Here is a 21207-nt window from a genome sequence, read left to right as displayed (position 1 = left end):
TCATCTACTATGTGTATTATACTTTAACAAAAGCTAAAACCTTAAAAAGAGATACGGAAGAAGACCAAAGTAAATTGGGAGGTAAACCAAATTAATCAATAGATCCAGCCTAATCTCAATAATAATGATAATAATAAAACCAGCAGGTTTTGTTGTTGTTGTTGTTTGGTTGGTTTTGGTGGAACTTGGCAAGGTTATTTAAAAATTTATATGGAAACACAAAGCAGGGCCTGCTTCAAAAAGAACCAGATGGAAAAAAAAAAAAAAGAACCAGATGGGAGGACTGAATGTACCAGGTATTATAAAACTATAGTAACTAAGATAACAGGCCAGTTATCTTAGTACAGTTATCTTATAGTACAGAGAGATATCTAGAAACTTGCTATGTGACCAAGATATGACATTTAATATCAATGGGGAAAAAAAAACTTTCCAGTAAAAAGTTCAGTTGGAGACAACTGGTTATTTATATGGTAAAAATACAAAATTAGTTATCTACATAATACCATATGCAAAATAAATTATAGTCGGATTAAAACCTAAAAGTTAAAGGGCGCCTGGGTGGCTCAGTTGGTTAAGTGTCTGACTCTGGATTTTGGCTCAGGTTCTGATCTCAGGGTTGTGAGATCGAGCCCCGCATAGGGCTCTGTGCTGGGCGTGGAGCCGTGCTTAAGATTCTCTCTCTACCTCTCCCTCTGCCCCTTCCCCTCCTCCAAAAAAAAAAAACAAAAAAAACAAAAAAACAAAAACAAAAGTAAAAGATAAAACTATAAAGCTTTTATAGAATAATATAAAAAATATTTCATGATTTCAGGTTTCAGGCTAGGAAAAAAAATTCTCAAATAAGACAAAAAAGGTTAATCATGAAATAAAAGCTTAATAAACTAGATTTGAATAAAATGAAAACCTCTATTCATTAAAAGTCACCATAAAGAGACTGAAAAGAGGGATTACAGAATGGAAGACGATTTTTGAAACACATAGAACTGACAAAGTATCAGCAGGTCAGACATCTTCAAGTCAGTAAGAGAAGACAGACATTTTATGAAAAATCTAGGCAAAAGACCTGAACAAAAACTTTATAAAAAGAGAACTTCCAAGAGCCAATAAAGGTATGAAAATGTGTGCAATGTCATTATTATCAAGAAGGAAAACACATTAAATCCTTAATGAGATGCCATTACAAACTTACCAGAAGGGCTAACATCTATCAAGTCCAAAAATACAAGTAGAGCATTGGGAGCTACCTAAATGAGGCTGCTGTGTGGTGTGAACTGGAAAACAATTTTTATAATACGGTAAAATCAAACGTGCACATACCCTGTAACACTGCCATTCCACTCCTAGGTATATGCCGACATAGTATGTCCAACCCAATGCATGGTAAGAATAGTCAAAGCAGCATGATTTGTAATAGGTAAATCCAGAAACAACCTACATGTTGACTGACAGCATATGATATAGTCATACAACAGAATGCTATTTGTCAATGAAAATGTATGAACTGCAGCTACTCATACAGCAAGGCTGAGTCTCAAACAGACTATATCGTGGATGCTGCCCAGATCCCCTTTGGGGAGCCCTGGCTAGTGCTCCACCCCTCAGCTCCTGTATTGGTTGCTAATGGCTTGCAGCAGGCCCCTAATCTGGACAATTGTCCTTGGCCAAAAGGGTACTCCTGGTACACACTGGCCGAAGACTTTTTATGACATGCTGTCACAAGTATCTCAGTGGGACCAACATTGTGGTACTTTCCATGCTCCAGGGCTCCGCTGGGGTTCAAGCTGAAGCAGAGACCTCATCCTTGCTTAGCTCCTATCCCTGTCCTGCTTCCTCTGCCCCCTTTCTCCTGAGATCTCGAGCTCCACAAATTATATACACCTGAATCCCTGTCTTCACCTTTGCATGTGAGGAATCTGACCTGAGACATATAGCTAAGCTAGAGAGAAAGACACAAAAGGGTATATATATTATGATATACACATAAGTGGTAAAATAAAGGAAGTCAGAATAGTGTTCACCTCTGGAGCTGTGATCAGGGAAGGTACACAGGGGGCTTCTGGTACTGGCAATGTTCTATTTCTTGACCTGCATGGTGTCTCTGTGGATATTCACTTTATAATTATTACTTAAATTGTATGTGCGTGGGGTGCCTGGGTGGTTCAGTCGTTAAGCGTCTGCCTTCAGCTCAGGTCATGATTCCAGGGTCCTGGGATTGAGCCCCGCATCGGGCTCCCTGCTCACCAGGAAGCCTGCTTCTCCCACTCCCACTCCCCCTGCTTGTGTTCCCTCTCTCGCTGTGTCTCTGTCAAATAAATAAATAAAATCTTTAAAAAAAAAAACTGTATGTGCATGTTTATGCACCATTTAGCATGTATGATATATGCAAAAAGAAGAAAAATTTATAAGTAATTAAAGAGATTTTTTGTTGCGAGTTAAATAAGAACGTATCAGAGAAGATGAACTGTTTAATTTGTGCTTTCTTACATTTGTTGAGATCTTCCTTGTAGCCTAATATATCAAGGCTTGTAAACTATTTCATGTATCACATTTATCAATAAAATATGCTATGGATTTTTTTAAGATTTTATTTTTAAGTAATCTCTATACCCAACATGGGACTCAAATTCACAACCCCGAGATCAAGAGTCACATGCTCTACTGACTGAGCCCTCCAGGCACCCCTGTGCTATGGATTTTTATGTCATTGGTATAATGATTGTATTAGTCATCTATGACTGCTCAAAAAATTACCCCCAAATTTAGCAGCTTAAAAAAAAAAACAACACTTTCTCTCACGGTTTCTGTGTATCAGGAGTCAGGGCACGGCATAGCTGGGTCCTCTGGGTCTCTCACAAGATTGCAGTCAAGGTGTTGGCTGGGACCACAGCTCCCGCAAGGCTGGGACTCCAAAGGCTCCACTTCCAAGAATGCTCACGTGGTTGCAGGATTCACTTCCTTGTGGGCTAATTGCACTGAGGGCGTCAGCTCCTTGCTGGCTGTTGGCTGAGCAACCTTCCTCAGTTTTTTGCCTTGTGAGCCTCTCAGAGCATGGCAGCTGGTTTCCATTAGAGCAAGCAAGCAAGGCAGAAGCCAGTCTCTTTTGTCTATCTAACCCAGATGTTTACATCCCAGATCTTTTTTGCTGTTTTCTATTCATTAGAAGAAGTTTCTAGGTCCAGCTCACACTTGAGAGGAAAGGATTACACCAGAGCATGAACACCAAGAGGGGACCATTGGCAGTGATATAAATCACCAGCTGGCTTGTCCATTGTTGCTTGGAGAATTGCTAACCATCATTAAACAAACAAAACCCTGACTGATATTCATCCTAGATCACAGTATACAGAATTTCGCATGCACAAAGCAGCTAGATCACAAACATCTAAGAGCCAGAGATTCTGTTCCTTGGGACTTTGATTTTGGGGTTCCTGTTTGAAACACCGTTCATTTTCTCTGCCCACCACAGTTTTACATATGGGATGGATCTTCCTCAGTGACACAAGCTTCTTATTGAACCTGTTTGTTTGAGCTGCTCTGAAGAACCAATGCATGATTTTCTTGTGGTGCCTTTGAGACCCCAAAAGTGATCTGTAAGTCTTTATCATAGCTTATGCTTAAAAACAGACCATCCTAAATATACTCTCCCTACTGAATAGGAATCCAAGTTTTGAGTTATGTGGAACCAGAAATATGTATTTAAACAAATGTCTTTTTGTCTATTTGATCTACCTTTGATTGATGAGGAGGCCAGCTCAGAGTCTGAGTGTGTTGGGGTACAAAGGGACCCCAGAGGGGCTGAAACCTCTCTAACATGCCCCATGTGTTCTTTTACCAAAGGTGAAAGTTCTTACTTACGAACTGGGCTTACGGTTTCTTGTTTGGTTTATTAGCTGCAGCTGTATTTTCCCCACTTCTCCCCTTTGGCCATAGTGTTGCTAACCTTTGTAAACATTTAAATGTACAATTAAAGTGCTCACTTGTGCTCCATCTGAGCCACATTCTCTCTAGTTTTGAAAGCATAGTTCTCAGGAACCTCAACATGATCTTACGGTTTCCACAAAGAGCAGAATATGACTGTTAATAGGTAGATGTTAAGGTTGTTGCTATCATCCTCAATTGAGGTTGGCTGAGTCCTGGGTGGGCTTTGCTCTGTGCTGAATGCCCTGCTGCTTCACATAGCCAAATGCAGTAAACATGACTCTCTGGTAAGTCATACATCCCTGTTTTTCAAAGAAGCATAAATCCCTCCTGCAAAGAATCCATCAATATGATAAACCTATAAAACGAAGTTTCCAAAAATTGCAACATTTTGTAACCCACTCCCAAATTTTGATACCTTAACACACAAGAAACTAGACTCCAAAAGATAAAAACTAATTTTTCTTCTCTGGGTTGTGGACCATAGTCACACCTTGTCTGTGTCTACTTATTTATAGATCACCTCCCCACATGAGCCTCCAGAGGGCGGCTGGGGAAGGTCTCCCCAAACCCTGACCTGGCTGTATTCCCCATCTCATTTCTCTGTGGAGCATCTATAATTCAGGCTATTACGATACAGAGTCAACAAATCAGGTTTCACTAGAAATGAATAGGGTAAGAAATTTTAAGAACACACATCACATAATTGTAAACAGTGGTGTTTCTGTTAGCTTTGAATAAAGACCTAGAGGTCTCTAGACCTGTCAAAAAGATTAGGGACACCAGAGGTCTCTAGACCTGTCTAAAAAATTAGGGACACCAGAGGTCTCTAGACCTCTCTAACAAATTAGGGACACCAAGCACAAACGTTGGAACAATTAATATCATCATATCATCGCTTTAAGACTTTTAACATTGGTTACAATATGTGAAATTGTAGTTGCTGTTAACAACTCGAAATGAAAACATCTACCGAACTGGCTCATGAATATAGAGTGACTGCACATTGTTAAAGATGTTATCAAATAGTTTTGAAAATACATTTAGATGTTTTGTTATAGGAGATAACTTTTAAAATGTAAGTTTTTTTTTTTTTTAACATGGTTCTTTGACAGAAAATGTAACATATTCCTCAGCTTACCAGAGACTGGGTGGTAAAACAGTGTCACAGACTGGACTCCATGTTAGTTCGGCAGGAATTGCTGGGCCAATTTCTGTACATAAGAGGCCTTATGAAAATCTTGTGAAAAACCTTCCGAAATACTGGTGTTCTGAAAATTATGAAAATCCAAGGGTCCACAATGGAGATTACAGATAGAAAACGCAAGGCTCGGAGGTCTTCCATTTCTTCAGAGGTTGCATCTTTCTCATGGGCAGTTTTAAATGCTCCATAGTAAGCACGATACTGTTTTAAGGAAAAACATCCCATTATGATATTGAAAGTTTGATGACAGAAATAAATGCACTTACCTTACTTTAGAAACATTAATTTCTTATGAACATGGCAGCTTGGCTTGGAAGATTCATTTTTGGTAAATGTATAAGCCGCAAAGGCCACTGCTGTGAATGGGGGTGAGTGAGGAGCCGAGCAGGTGCAGGGCTGAGCTGAAGGCTCAGTGGAAGAGGGGTACTCCTGGGAGCCCGGGTCTCAGTCCCTGGAGGCTGTTCTGCCTGCTGTGAGGCTGCAGGGCTGGAGTCTCCAGGTCCCTCCACGCAGAGGAAGAGTTGAGGTGGAGCCAACCCAGTGCACTGAATCTCTTATGAACAGGGTCAGCACACTCCCGTAAACACAGAGGTTCTCTTTCCTTCAGTTATCCTTTCTTTCTTCTGACTGCTTCCTGTCCTCTTATTAGCCCAGAAATAAGCCTTACTTGGTGAAACGTTATGTATATGGAGACAAAAATGATACAGAAATTTTAATCAGGAAATACTCCAGTGAGAAGACTGGAGGAGATTTAGAAAAGGATTTCTTTAATTCCTGTGAATTACTTATTCTTAGAATAGATGGTTATTACCTTTACTGTGGTTAACACCCTCTTTTCAGACTAGAACACACACACACACACACAGAAATATAAGCCCACTTACTTGCGCCTGACCACCCCTATTGTCTTGATCTTCCTGGAGGTGTCAGTCCTCCTTGGCGCCCTGCAAACTGCCCCCTCGCATGGCTTTTCCTGCCATTGAGCCAAAATGGCCGACATGTCGGCTAGTACCACAGCTGCCTCCCACTCTGTTGGAGGCCAGCCATTCCTTTCTCCATGCCTACTGAGATTCTAAATCCATAATGGGACAAAATGGACTCTAATAGGACAGAAAATATGTAAACTCAACATCTGTGGAAGGGGATATGAATAACTGCCCAGACTAGACCCACTCGGGGCAATCAAGAAACATGAGATGTGTTTTCCCATAATTGTTTCCTTACCTTTTACTCTCTTTTTTATAGAGCATTTCAGCAGGCTCAGACATTCCCGTCTACCCCACTTAAGAAGATATACTTGTAGGGCACCTGGGTGGCTCAGTCGGTTAAGCATCTGACTTGGGTGCAGGTCATGATCTCAGGGTCCTGGGATTGAGCCCCGTGTTGGGCTCCACATCAGCAAGGAGTCTGCTTGTCTCTTTCCCTTTCTCTCTGCCCCTCCCCCCACTTGTGCTCACTCTCTCTCAAATAAAATCTTTAAAAAAAAGAAGATATATCTGAATGCCCTTTCCCATCATCAATTACTACCGACTACTACTAATAATAATGGCTACTGCCCATGTAGAACTTACTATACCCAGGCACTGTTCTAAGCATTCTATTTTTTAAATTTTTAAAGATTTTTCTTAATTTATTTGAGAGAGAGAGAGAGTGAGAGAGAGCACAAGCAGGGTAAAGGGCAGAGGGAGAAGCAGACACCTCGCTAAGCAGGGAGCCCGATGTGGGACTCGTTTCCGGGACTCCGGGATCGTGACCTGAGCCGCAGGGAGACGCTTAACCGACTGAGCCACCCAGACACCCTAAGCATTTTACTTCAAAAACTTCTTTTTACCCTCACAAAAGTCCTATGAAGTAAGGATGACCGTTATCGCCATTTTACAGATGTAGAAACTGAACATTTTACTTTAAAATCTTTTGGATTTTACATGCCCAAATCCTAGCTCCTTTCAAGGTCTGTCTCAAATACTACGCCCTTCAGGAAGCCTCTCTGAGAGAGTGGCTAAGCCCAGCAGCTTTGGAATCTGACTATGGGGTTGGATGAAATCCCCTCACTGGCTGTGTGAAATCGGGCATGTAATTCCATTTCCTCATCTACACAATGGGGATAATTGTACCTACCTTCCTTCTGTGACTGTTAGGAAGTCTGAACAAGATGGTATGAGTAGGACCTTGACAACAGGTCCTAGCACATAGTAAGAACTCAAAAGTTTGTTATTATTATTTTATCAGTTAGTAGGGACTCCTTTTCTCCTCTAAACTCCTTTATGGCCCCAATCACTCCATCCCTCACCCAGTATTACAGCTTACATGGGCAGATGTAATATTTTTCTTATTTTATATCCCCACAATGAACTACAGTGTGTTGAATGTTGTAGGTACCAGCTGCATGCTTAATTTGATTAATGGTTGACAATAGGCTATACACTTAAGCTGATTTAAAAAGCAAATACTTTATGTAAGTTTGTTTTTACATTTGCTCCTTCTTCTTGAAAGTGAAGTACAGCAAAATATAATTCCAACTATTTCAGAATACTTGATTAGTTGGGATCTGAGTAATGAAATGACATCTACATAACCAAAACCATTTTATTTCTATGTAGTATTTATCCATGTCAATTCTATTGCATATAATTAGGTTATTTGTATTTTCAAGTCACTTGATTTATATTAGAAATGTATTGTTCTATACCTGGCTTTTTAATTTTAATTTTATTTTAATTTTATTTTTATTTATTTTATTTTAGGTTTACTAAAAATGTGACAGAAATTAATTCATTTATGACAGTGATCAAAGTACATATTCTATTAATTCTGAAAAAGGTATCAATTTGAACTCAATTTAGACTTTCAAAAAATCTGTTGCTCAACACTATTCCTTAGAACACACTTTATAAACTGCTCCTGTAAAAGATGGCTAGATTAATGAATAACCTCAGAATATACACCCTACATGCTTAAAGTAGTTCAATTTTCACAGGGAATGGTGTGAGAAGAGCTCCTTCTATTGGACTTAGGAGTCCATGAAAAAATGTTGCTGTTGTCAGTTTGCTGGAGACTCATGTAGCTGGACATCCCTGCTGAGGAGAGCTCTCTGGATTCTAATGCCCCTTCCATCCAGTTCATCCATCACAACACCCTAGACCTCATCCTCTGCTCTAGCCCTTCAAATCCACTTTCAACCCTTTTCCCTGGGCCCATGTTTTGCCCACCATCCCTTACGTATTTCTATCAGCTTCTTTTGAAAGGAGCATCACACTCATTCTTTTTGCCCACCAGAATGAAATACATACATATCTCAATACATGCAAGATGTCCTCCATCATGTCTCTGACTCCATGGATTCTGATATATGCAATTACACAAGCTCATACTTATCTTTACCTGGCTTGTCAACCTCTCAAGCTATTATGTCCAATCTCTCATTAGATCCCTCTCTCATCTGTCCCTGCTCACCTACCATCCTCCAATACGTTAGGTCTCTAAGGTAAAATGAATTTTTTTTAAAGATTTTATTTATTTATTTGACAGAGAGAGACACAGCAAGAGGGAACACAAGTAGGGGGAGTGGGAGAGGGAGAAGCAGGCTTCCCGCTGAGCAGGGAGCCCGATGCGGGGCTCAATCCCAGGAGCCTGGAATCATGACCTGAGCTGAAGGCAGATGCTTAACGACTGAGCCACCCAGGCGCCCTGGTAAAATTAATTTTGATGAAAATATGTTATATGCATTAGAAAATGTGCTGCAAACGGCTTCTAAAGCTCATCCCATATTCTCTGTACTTTCTTCCTGAGGAAGTTTTCAAGTTGGAAATTTGAAAATTCAATTTGGGAAAGTACCTTGCTCTAATGCAACATTATAGCAAAATTAATTTAAAAGATCAAACCCCAACACACTTTTCATTGGCTTAATGAAATACAATATTCATGCTATGAGCAAGGTTTCTTCTTAAGGTTCTTTTCTCCCTTCATATATAGCCTTATTTTTCCCAATCACTAGACCCAGAAGAGTGATTAGAAGAGTGATTTTCAAAGTGTGGAGGTTTCCAATACTCTGTCAGTGTGTCTTCAGAGTCAAAACTATTTTCATAAAACCGAAATTATGTGCCTTTTTCACTCACAGGTGTACAGTAAGTTTTACTAACATCATCACTCCCACATCTAATGGAATATATAGTGTGTATTCTTGTGTTTTCTATACCTTTCTAAGGTAGTTGATTTGGGGTATACACATATGTACATTTTCTTTTCTTTTTTTTTTTGTAGTTTTTAATTTTATTATATTATGTTAGTCACCATACAATACATCATTAGTTTTTGATGTATTGATCCACGATCCATTGTTTTCGTATAACACCCAGTGCTCCATGCAGTACGTGCCCTCCTTAATACCCATCACCGGGCTAACCAATCCCCCCCCCCCTCCCCTCTAGAACCCTGTTTGTTTCTCAGGTCCATAGTCTCTCATGGTTCATCTCTCCCTCCAATTCCCGCCCCCATTTTTCCCTTCCTTCTCCTAATGTCCTCCATGCTATTCCTTATGTTCTACAAATAAGTGAAACCATATGATAATTGACTTTCTCTGCTTGACTTATTTCGCTTAGCATAATCTCCTCCAGTCCCATCCATGTTGATGTAAAAGTTGGGTATTCATCTTTTCTGATGGCTGAGTAATATTCCATTGTATATATGGACCACATCTTCTTTATCCATTCATCTGTTGAAGGGCATCTCGGCTCTTTCCACAGTTTGGCTATTGCAGACATTGCTGCTATGAACATTGGGGTGCATATGGCCCTCCTTTTCACTACATCTGTGTCTTTGGGGTAAATACCCAGTAGTGCAATTGCTGGGTCACAGGGTAGCTCTATTTTTAAATTTTTGAGGAACCTCCACACTATTTTCCAAAGTGGCTGTATCAATTTGCATTCCCACCAACAGTGTAAGAGGGTTCCCCTTTCTCCATAACCTCTCCAACATTTGTTGTTTCTTTCCCTGTCCATTTTGTCCATTCTAACTGGTGTAAGGTGGTATCTCAGTGTGGTTTTGATTTGAATTTCCCTGATGGCTAATGATGATGAACATTTTTTCATGTGTCTGTTAGCCATTTGTATGTCTTCTTCAGAGAAGTGTCTGTTCATCTCTTCTGCCCACTTTTTGACTTGATTATTTGTTTTTTGGGTGTGGAGTTTGAGAAGTTCTTTATAGATTTTGGATACCAGCCCTTTATCTGTAGTGTCATTTGCAAATATCTTCTCCCATTCTGTGGGTAGCCTCTTTGTTTTGTTGACTGTTTCCTTTGCTGTGCAGAAGCTTTTTATCTTTATGAAGTCCCAAAAGTTCATTTTTGCTTTTGTTTCACTAGCTTTTGGAGATGTATCTTGAAAGAAGTTGCTGTGGCCCATGTCAAAGAGGTTACTGCCTATGTTCTCCTCTAGGATTTTGATAGATTCCTGTCTCACATTGAGGTCTTTTATCCACTTTGAGTTTATCTTTGTGAGTGGTGTTAGAGAATGGTCGAGTTTCAATCTTCTGCATGTGGCCGTCCAATTTTCCCAGCACCATTTATTGAAGAGACTGTCTTTTTTCCATTGCATGTTTTTTCCTGCTTTGTCAAAGATTATTTGACCATAGAGTTGAGGGTCCATATCTGGGTTCTCTACTCTGTTCCATTGGTCTGTATGTCTGTTTTTGTGCCAGTACCATGCTGTCTTGGTGATCACTGATTTGTAATATAGCTTGAAATCAGGCAATGTGATGCCCCCAGCTTTGTTTTTCTTTTTCAACATCTCCTTGGCGATTTGGGGTCTTTTCTGATTCCATGCAAATTTTAGGATTGTTTGTTCCAGCACTTTGAAAAATGTCATTGGAATTTTGATTGGGATGGCATTGAAGGTATAGATTGCTCTGGGTAGCATAGACATTTTAACAATGTTTATTCTTCCGATCCATGAGCATGGAATATTTTTCCATCTTTTTGTGTCTTCTTCAATTTCTTTCATGACTGTTTTGTAGTTCCTAGAGTATAGATCCTTCACCTCTTTGGTTAGGTTTATTCTGAGGTATCTTATGGTTTTTGGTGCTATTGTAAATGGAATCGTTTCTCTAATTTCCCTTTCTACAGTTGCGTTGTTAGTGTATAAGAAAGCAACTGATTTCTGTGCATTGATTTTGTATCCTGCCACATTACTGAATTGCTGGATGAGTTCTAGTAATTGGGGATGGAGTCTTTTGGGTTTTCCACATAAAGTATCATGTCGTCTGCGAAAAGAGAGAGTTTGACTTCTTTGCCAATTTGAATACCTTTTATTTCTTTTTGTTGTCTGATTGCTGTTGCTAGGACTTCTAGTACTATGTTGAACAACAGTGGTGAGAGTGGGCACCCTTGACGTGTTCCTGATCTTAAGGGAAAGGCTCTCAGCTTTTGCCCATTAAAGATGATATTCGCTGTGGGTTTTTCATAGATGGATTTTATAAGCTTGAGGAATGTTCCCTCTATCTCTATACTCTGGAGAGTTTTAATCAGGAAAGGATGTTGTATTTTGTCAAATGCTTTTTCTGCATCAATTGAGAGGACCATATGGTTCTTCTCCTTCCTCTTATTAATGTGTTCTATCACATTGATTGATTTGCGAATGTTGAACCACCCTTGCATCCCGGGGATAAATCCCACTTGGTCGTGGTGGATGATCCTTTTAATGTATTGTTGGATCCTATTAGCTAGGATTTTGTTGAGGATTTTGGAATCCATATTCATCAGGGATATCGGTCTGAAATTCTCCTTTTTGATGGGGTCTTTGGCTGGTTTGGGGATTAAGGTAATGCTGGCCTCATAGAATGAGTTTGGAAGTTTTCCTTCTGTTTCTATTTTTTGAAACACCTTCAGTAGAATAGGTATTATTTCTTCTTTGAATGTTTGGTAGAATTCCCCAGGGAATCCATCAGGCCCTGGACTCTTGTTTTTTGGGAGGTTTTTGATCACTGCTTCAATCTCGTTACTGGTTATTGGTCTATTCAGGTTGTCAATTTCTTCCTGTTTCAGTCTGGGCAGCTTATAGGTTTCCAGGAAGACCTCCATTTCATCCAGATTGCTCAGTTTATTGGCATATAGTTGTTGATAATAATTTCTAATAATTGTTTCTATTTCCTTGGTGTTAGTCATGATCTCTCCCCTTTCATTCACAATTTTATTAATTTGGGTCCTCTCTCTCGTCTTTTGGATAAATCTGGCCAGTGGTTTATCAATCTTATTAATTCTTTCAAAGAACCAACTTCTAGTTTCATTGATCTGATCTACTGTGTTTCTGGTTTCTAATTCATTGATTTCTGCTCTAATTTTAATTATTTCTCTTCTAATGTGTGGCTTAGGTGTCATTTGTTGCTTTTTCTCTAGTTCTTTAAGGTGTAGAGTTAATTGGTGAATTCAGGATTTTTCTATTTTTTTGAGTGAGGCTTGGATGGCCATGTATTTTCCCCTTAGGACCGCCTTTGCAGTATCCCATAGGTTTTGGACCGATGTGTTTTCATTCTCATTGATTTCCATGAATTGTTTAAGTTCTTCTTTGATTTCTTGATTGACCCAAACATTCTTGAGCAGAGTGGTCTTTAGCTTCCAAGTGTTTGAATTTCTGCCAAATTTTTTCTTGTGATTGAGTTCCAGTTTTAGAGCATTGTGGTCTGAGAATATGCAGGGAATAATTTCAATCTTTTGGTATCAGTTGAGACCTGATTTGTGACCCAGTATATGGTCTATTCTGGAGAAAGTTCCATGTGCGCTTGAGAATGAGTTTTCATTCTCTCCACCACCTTTTCAGGGTGGAATGTTCTGTAAATATCTAAGAGGTCCATCTGGTCCAATGTATCATTCAAAGCTCTTGTTTCCTAGTTGATTTTCTGCTTAGATGATCTGTCCATTGCTGAGAGTGGAGTATTGAGGTCTCCTACAATTAACGTATTGTTATCAATATGACTCTTTATTTTGGTTAACAGTTGGCTTATGTAGATGGCTGCTCCCATGTTGGGGGCATAGATATTTACAATTGTTAGATCTTCTTGTTGGATAGACCCTTTAAGAATGATCTAGTGTCCTTCTGTGTCTCTTATTACAGACTTTAGTTTAAAATCTAATTTGTCTGATATAAGAATTGCTACCCCAGCTTTCTTTTGAGGTCCGCTGGCATGGAAGATAGATCTCCATCCCTTCACTTTCAGTCTGGATGTATCTTTAGGTTCAAAATGAGTCTCTTGTAGACAGCATATGGATGGGTCCTGTCTTTTTATCCAATCTGCAACCCTGTGCCGTTTTATGGGAGCGTTTAGGCCATTCACGTTGAGAGTGATTATTGAAAGATATGAATTAATTGTCATCATGTTTTCTGTGAAGACATTGTTTTTATAGATTGTCCCTGTATATTTCTGTTGTAGATCACTCTTGGGGTCTTTCTCCTTTATAGGATCCCTCTTGATATTTTGTGCAGGGCCAGCTTAGTGGTCACATATTCTTTCAACTTCTGCCGGTCATGGAAGCTCTGCATCTCTCCATCCATTCTAAATGAAAGCCTTGCCGGATAAAGTATTCTTGGCTGCATGTTCTTCTCATTTAGCACCCTGAATATGTCTTGCCAGGCCTTTCTGGCTTGCCAGGTGTCTGTAGATAGGTCTGACGTTATTCTGATGTTCCTCCCTCTGTACGTAAGGAATCTCTTCCCCCTAACTGCCCTTAAGATGGTTTCCTTGGTTCTAAGATTTGCAAGTTTTACTATTACATGCCGGGGTATTGGCCTGTTTTCCTTGATCTTGGGAGGGGTCCTCTCTGCCTCTAGGACTCGAATGTTTGTTTCATTCCCCAGCTTAGGGAAGTTCTCAGCTACGATTTGCTCAAATACATTTTCTAGCCCTCTCTCTCTCCACTCCCTCCGGGATTCCAATTATTGACATTGGAATGTCTCATGGTGTCACTTATTTCTCTGATTCTATTTTCATGGATTCTGAGTTGTTTTTCCCTGGCCTCCTCTTTTCCCTTTTTATCTATTATACTGTCTTCCAGATCGCTTATTCTCTCTTCTGTCTCAGTTACCCTAGCTGTTAGATTATCTAGATTGGATTGGATCTCATTGATAGCATTTTTAAGTTCTGCCAATTCAGCTTTCATTTCTGCCCTTAGAGACTCTATGTTGCCATTAATTGATTTCTCCATTCTAGCCATTGTCTTCACAATTGCTAGCCTGAATGCCATCTCTGACATCTTGGTTATATCTGCATCCATTTGTAAATCGGCAGCATAAGTCATAATCTCTGAGTCTTTTCTATTTTGGGGGCTCCTCCTCCTAGTCATTCTGTTGATGGGTGTTTGAGGGAATGTATAGAGTCAGAATTATTGACCAGAACCCAAGCAAGATGCACCTGTTTTCTTGGGACCTTAGGGTTGCTGGCCTCTCATTTTCCCAGCCTGTCTTCTGCAGGAGGGGCCTTCTGCGCTGTTACTCAGGCAACCCTGTTTGGGCGGAGTTGCCCTGCACCCCTGTGGTGGGGGATGGGCTCAGTGGGAATCAGTCTTTGGGGCTTTTGTCCTCTGGCGCCTTTCCCTGGCAGCTTTCCACGTCTCCTCCGCGAGTCAGAGCAGAAGAGACCATTTCCAACCCTCTGCCTCAGGGCAGAGAGACCTCAATCTGTTCTTCAGTGAGCTCTCCAGGCCACACTGTCTCCGTTTCTGTCCGTGCTGCTATAAACTGCAGCGTCCTGGGTTGTGCGCCCCTCCGCAGCGCTCCCAGTCCTGCCTCCAGGTCGGGGAACATCTCTGCCCTTTGTGCTTCTAAAACCGCCAGCTGCTCCCAATTCCCGCGTGCCCGACTCTGCTGCTTGGGGTTTCCACCCCTGGGGGTTGCAGTTCACCCGCACGACCCCGGCGCATCGGGTGTCCATCTCAGAGGCTGCAGATCGCGTGCGCGCGACCGTCGCTCCGGTTTCTGTCTGGGGGGCTGCAGTTCACGTGCGCGCGACCCCACCGGTCTGGTTTTCCACCCCGGTGCTGCCCTAAAGTTCTTTTCCCAGGCTATCGGTCTGCGAGTCTGTGCCCCGTCCGCAGCGCGCGAGGCTGTCACTCACCGGTGGTGTAGGATCCCCACGTCCAGGCACCCTCCTGCCTGTGCTCTTAACATGCTTTTTTCTGTTTTACCTGCTATAATCTCTATAATTGTATTATCATTCATTAACTCATTGTGAAAGCCCAAAGTTTTCCTTACACCTATGCGAAAACACAAGAAGTACATTTTGTTAAATTGTTTTGCAATAATGTTTAAAATTTCTCTTATTTTAAATTTCTAATATGATAATACTGATAGATATAATCTACAAAAATAAAAGTTCTTTGCATCCTTAATAATTTTTAAGAGTGAAAAGGGGTTCTTAGACCAAAAAATGTTAGAAAACCACTGCATTACAAAATAATGCTCACTGGGTGATGTCTGGAAGTGTTGAATCGCTATATTGTACACCAAAAACTAATATTACACTGTATGTTAACTAACTGGAGTTTAAATTTAAAAAATTTTTTTAAAAAGAAAATAATGCTATTTCCTGAGGAGATCATATTTCTTGGTTAATTTTCTATATCCAGCAGGCAATAATAATAAATGGAAATTATAATTAGGAATAATAGTACTGATTTTTGATGCCAGGCACCTGGCTAGGGGCTTTATATATATCAAATCTTCATAACTATCTTATAGGGCAAGTATGGTTATCCTTGTTACAGATAAGAGAACTGAGGTTAGGGGCACCTGGGTGGCTCAGTTTTTAAGTGACTGCCTTTGGCTCAGGTCCTGATCCCCTGGGATCCAGCCTGGTGTCAGGCTCCCTGCTTGGCAGGGAGCCTGCTTCTCCCTCTCCCACTCCCCCTGCTTGTGTTCCCTCTCTCGCTGTCTCTCTCTCTTTGTCAAATAAATAAACAAAATCTTTTAAAAAAATAAAGAAAAGAAAACTGAAGTTAGAAAAGATAAATAAGCCACTATCACAGCTAGTAAGTGATAAAGGCTAATTCAAACCCATGTATTATGCTAAAGCCCTTATCCTTTCTAGAAAGTTTTAGTTCCTGTGAAGAATGCTGTCTGAGTTGCATATCCTTGGAACATTACAGTTTTTTATAAAATCATTTTCAAATCCATTATTTCCTTCCATCCTCACAATCCCCTATAAGTCAGTTATTCAAGTCCCCTGAGAGACATGTCCAAATGCAATGCTCTCGTATTATACTCTATTATGCTCTTTTCTGCATTATTATTCCTAAGACATTCAAACTGAGGACATAACATCCATGCATTTGTCTACTGTCTGCTTTTCCACAGCATAGGTAAGTAAGGCTATGAGTTTAGAGCAGGGGTCTGCAAACATTCTCTGTAAAGAGCTCAAGAGTAAATATTTTAAGTTTTATAGATCAAGAGGCAAATGATGAGTGTTTGGTAGGTACTTTTATAACAAGAGAGAAAACACATTTTCACAACTTTCATTGGTGAAATTTAAAATGTAATAATAATTAAGTACTTTGGGGGGGTAATTCATGTCTACTATGGAGAAAAATCGAAGTCTTTTTTTTTTCTTGGAATAGTATTTGAGCTAGTTGGAGTTTAGAGTTCCTGTGCACTATCATCAAATTGATTTCAAAATCGGTTCATTTGCAAAAACTCTTCTTAATTCCACCCACTGTACAAAAACAACAGCAGGATGGATTTGGACTGTGGGCTGTGGTTTGCCAACTCCTGCCTTAGAGTGTGGTTCTCCCAGATGGGATCCCTGGATGAGCAGCTTTCACCTTACCTGGGAACTTGTTAAGAATAAAATTCTTCAAAAACATCTGAACCAGAAACTCGGGGGATGGGTGGGGACAGCCATCTGTGTTTTTAAGAGCCCTGCTGGTGATTCCCAGCAGGCTAAAGTTTGAGAACCACTGCTAAATATCTATGCCCATATCTTCTCTATTCATATAGATTTATTTATTCATTTTTTGGGAATTCTGATCTTAACCCTGCATGATGATGCCACAGACAACTCTTTTCCCACACATTAAGGCCTTCGTTTAAGGACAATCACATTATATTTCACCTCTATGCAATCTTGAAAGTAACATCCAAAATTGCTGCATTGCCATAAGAAACTTAACATTCCTATTCACAGAAGTCTCAGGGTTCAAAGGCACTGAATTGGCAGTGAATTGATTTAAATGTTGTTCGTGTTGAACAAGTACACTGGGCCTGGGGGAGAGGAGCAACCCTCAGAAAGTCTTCTCAGCATCAGCCGCTGCCAGAAGTCTTGGCCGGGATCCCAGGGGGAAATACCTTCAAAACGACTGATTAATTCCATTTCCACCACCACCGCCATTAGTAAACTGAAACCCGGGATAATGACTTCCGTGTCACCCCGCTTGCCGAGACAGACACAAGACCTGTCAAGGCAGGTTATCCAAACAACACCACTGGCTGAACCGTACCTACACCCCTGCCTATCCAGACAGCCTCTCCGCCTCTGTCGCCACCATCCTCCGCGGCCGCAGCACCAAGAACAGCAGCCGCCACGCCTCCAAGTTTCCCTACGAGTTTTTAAAAACTAATCTACCTTTAGTCTCTCACCTGTGCAAATCACCCTGGCATGAGTACACCTTCCCTTACTCTCTTCCCACGCCAGCACCTGGGGAAAAACGACCAGGTGCATTAGCCCGTATCTGATGCCATTAAAATCATCGGCAGGTCTAAGAAATAAAACGTTACCTAGCCACCGGGAAAGAAAGGACTCGTACTGCCAAGGAGGAACAAAATTCTGCTCCTCAAAACAACCCCGAGATCTTCCCAGAGGGAAGAGAGATGAGGGGATGCTGCTAACCGGAGAGGTTTTGCGGGGCTAGGAAGACACCATCAGACTCGGTCTCTCCCTTCCTTGTTCGGGCTCAACAAACTCGGTTCCAAGTCCTCGGGGCTGTGGAGGTAACCAGATGTGGGGAGCTCCACGACAAACCGTCCTGACCCAGGGCGCAGCTCCTCCTGCGCGGCGTCCAGCACGCTCCACCCTTCCCTCCCGCACCCGCCGCCGGCCGGGCTCCAGTGCCCCCAGATGCCTCAGCACGAAGGGACTCACTATTAAAGGCAGGGAGCACATGGTGAAGAGCACGGTCATGAGGGCCAGCAGCAGCAGATGGTCCAGCTCCTCCAGGGGCTGCGCGGCCGCCTCCCTCTCGTCGGCGCCAGGCTCCGCGCGGTCGCGAGTGCCGGAGACTTGGCGCCGCGGGAGCCGCCGGTGCATCACGTAGAGGTTGCGCATGGCGCTCAAGTTGCACAGCACGATGGCGAGGACCAGCAGCGCCATGAGGCTGGCGTAGAGCACTGAGTAGCCCAGCACCAACAACGAGCGCTCCTCGTGCACCATCTGGATGAAGCACCAGGTGCCGGGGCAGTACTGCACGAACTTCCCGAAGCCCGCGAAGGGCAGCGCGCAGAAAGCCAGGCAGAAGGCGCCCACGACCGGCGCCACGAGCGCGCCGCGGCGCAGGGTGATGTGCCGTCGGTAGAAAAAGGGGTGCCCCAAGGACAGCCAGCACTCCAGGGCCATGGCCAGGAGCTGCAACGTCGAGGCGAGCCCAAAGAAGGACATGAAGAAGGCGAAGGCTTGGCACAGCGAGCTGCCCGACGTGGGCGCCAGTCCCCACAGGCTCCGGTTCTGCGCGTAGGCGGCCAGCACGAAGGGGCTCACGAGGGATTTGCCCAGCAAGTCTGTGACCGTCAGGCCGCACACCAGCACGTAGAAGACCGAGGGCGGCGGGCGCGGCGGGCACGACCCCAGCCCCGAGCGCGCCAGCAGCCCCAGGGCCAGCAGGTTGCCCAGGAGGCCGGCGCTGAAGAGCACCCCGCCCATCGTCGCCGAGTTGCCCTTCTCCACGGAGGTGGTGTTGTGGCAGCGGGAGAGCGGCGGCCGCATGGCGGGCGGCGCAGCGGGCAGGAGCGGGGCTGCGGGAGGGCCAGGGCCCAGGCGTCTGCGTATGGGAACCCCCGGCGGCTCCGGACGAGAGGCTGCGCCGCAGAGGCAGCTCCGCGGGCATAGGGGTGTTAAGCACGGCAGGCGCCTCCTTCTAAACTCTCGGGTCACACCCCGCCTCTCGGGGCGGGCCGCGCGGCCGAGTGCCCACCCCGCGCTGCCATTGCGGAGCCCCCAGCAGCCGCGCAAAGATCTCCGCGCTGGGAGGGTCGAGCCCTCGCGCCCACAGTCGGAAAGAAAGAAACGTAGCCAGAGCCTGAGCACCCGAGGCCTGTCCTTCCTACGAGGCAAGGGAACTGCTGAAGTGGACGGGAGATTAAGCCGCAGCCACTAGGGAAGAGAGGGGCGTGAGGAGCACGTGGTGGCGAACTCTTGGGAGACGCGCGGAGGGGAGGCTGAGAAAAACCACTGGTTTCTGAATTCGTGCGGTAAGGAGGGGTAAAGGTAACTCACATTTGCATAATACTTAAGCCTTAGCGCGCGGCGTCTTGCAGGTCCTTGCAAGTTGAACAATGATCTTTATTGTATAGGTGAGGAAAGTGAGACCTCGGGTTGTTAAGCTGTCTTTGCCCAAGGTGACAGAGCCAGTAAGTGGCAGAAGTGGACCTGGAACCGGGATCTTGTATTTATAGAGTCCATCGGTCTTGCTTCCATACCTTCTCCTCTGGAGAGGTTGGCTAGATTTCAGGGAAGTGGCTCCAGGAAAAACCAAGAAGAGATGCTAGCCTTGGGTACCATGAATCACAGTGGTTGTGTGTAGACGGTGGGAGGAGTATGGTTAAGAGCACTAATGCTGTTATCGTATAGACGTGGGTTCGAGTTCTGATTCGGCCTTCCACTCACTGCTTTTGTGAGCCTGAGGGCCTTGCTTAACTTCTCACGAAGTAACCTCTAGCCAGCCTGCTTGGCTCTTCTGAGGTGCAGGGATCACATTTGTAAAGGGCAGACACCTAGGAAGTGCTCGGTACAATGCAATTGTCAGGATTTTCACCTGTTTTAGTAGCAGAAAATTTAACTGCAGTTTTTAGCATGGATTTTGAAACCAGAAAACAGTAGACTTGATTTAGAGCTTTCTCTGTTTTGTGACTACTAGAAAACATTGGTTCCCTTCTGGCCTTTAACTTGCCTGCATCATAGAGGCAAGGGAGTTCACGCTGGTAAGTGTGATTTCTTTCTATAACCCTTGATAAGCTAGGAGAGCAACTGGCTTTGAGTGTGGAATTTGAGTGGGATTGATTATTGGGACCATATTACACCAGCAAATAGATTATGCTTGGCTTCAAGAAGCTCATTCTTGGGCTCAGTGCCTGTTTGGATGGATAGACTCGGGGGAGAGAGCAAGACTCTTGAGTTTTCGATATGAAAGCCAGAGAAGCTGCCTCCAGACTGAAAGTGTGGCCAGAAATTCAGGCCATGGAATAGAGGTGAAGAGTCCAGTCTTTGCAATTGGATAGTTCTGGAATTGGATAGCTGTGGCCCTGGTTTAGTTTACTCAATCTCTCTTAGTAAATCTCCTTGCAAATGGGATATGGGATTTATGCTGACCTCCCACAGGGTGAGTTCCCTTGTCATCCATCTTCTCCCACTCATCCCCACCTCCAGCCCTTAATGAAGAATGAAGGGTTTAGAGGAGCATCACTTGAGTTGATGAAGTGGAAGAAGGAGCAGGCTCTAAAACCAAGACACAAAATCTGATGACATCTGAGGTCTCCTTTTCAGACAAACAGACACACACACACACACATACATACAAACACAAACACTCACAATTTACTCTAATTATGCTGTGTTACCAGTTTCCTGAAGTCCCACTGTGGTGCCCAGAGGAGGTCCAATGGACTAGCTTAAAAACCTCCTCTAAGGACGTTGTCCCAGAGTGTTCTCTGAAGCATACCTACTCCAATTCTTTGCAGCCTTGTTGTTCTGTTACAGCTGCCTTCACCTCTGTACCCCTTCTAAGATTCGTGCAGGAGAGAGGAGCCCACAAATGTAAGCAACTTTTTAGAAACAACTCCAAAGAGTGACTGAAGGGAGAGCTGTGATCCTTGATAGTGTTTATATATGTCATGCCT

General features: G+C 43.0%; 1 protein-coding gene across 1 annotated transcript; it reads right to left on the bottom strand.

The window, feature by feature from the left end:
• Positions 1 to 867: 867 nt before the first annotated feature.
• PTGDR (prostaglandin D2 receptor) lies at positions 868 to 19552 on the bottom strand. The gene is made up of 2 exons (XM_064571052.1): positions 18242 to 19552; positions 868 to 5326 (listed from the first exon to the last, which is right to left on the bottom strand). The coding sequence occupies exons 1-2, from the start codon at positions 19076 to 19078 to the stop codon at positions 5087 to 5089; spliced, it is 1077 nt and encodes a 358-aa protein (XP_064427122.1). The 5' UTR covers positions 19079 to 19552; the 3' UTR covers positions 868 to 5086.
• Positions 19553 to 21207: the final 1655 nt, after the last annotated feature.

Source organism: Mirounga angustirostris, unplaced genomic scaffold, assembly GCF_029215605.1.
Source record: "Mirounga angustirostris isolate CCGP_5_RB_7025 unplaced genomic scaffold, mMirAng1.0.hap1 SCAF_9, whole genome shotgun sequence".
Classification (NCBI taxonomy): domain Eukaryota; kingdom Metazoa; phylum Chordata; class Mammalia; order Carnivora; family Phocidae; genus Mirounga; species Mirounga angustirostris.
This window is presented reverse-complemented; position numbering and strand designations above follow the sequence as displayed.

Coding starts and splice junctions, on each gene's coding strand:
- PTGDR (XM_064571052.1), bottom strand. CDS start 19,078: ATGCGGCCGCCGCTCTCCCGCTGCCACAACACCACCTCCGTGGAGAAG. Junction 5,327..18,241: donor TGTGCTCCCTGCCTTTAATA/GTGAGTCCCTTC, acceptor TCCTTAAAACAG/TATCGTGCTTACTATGGAGC.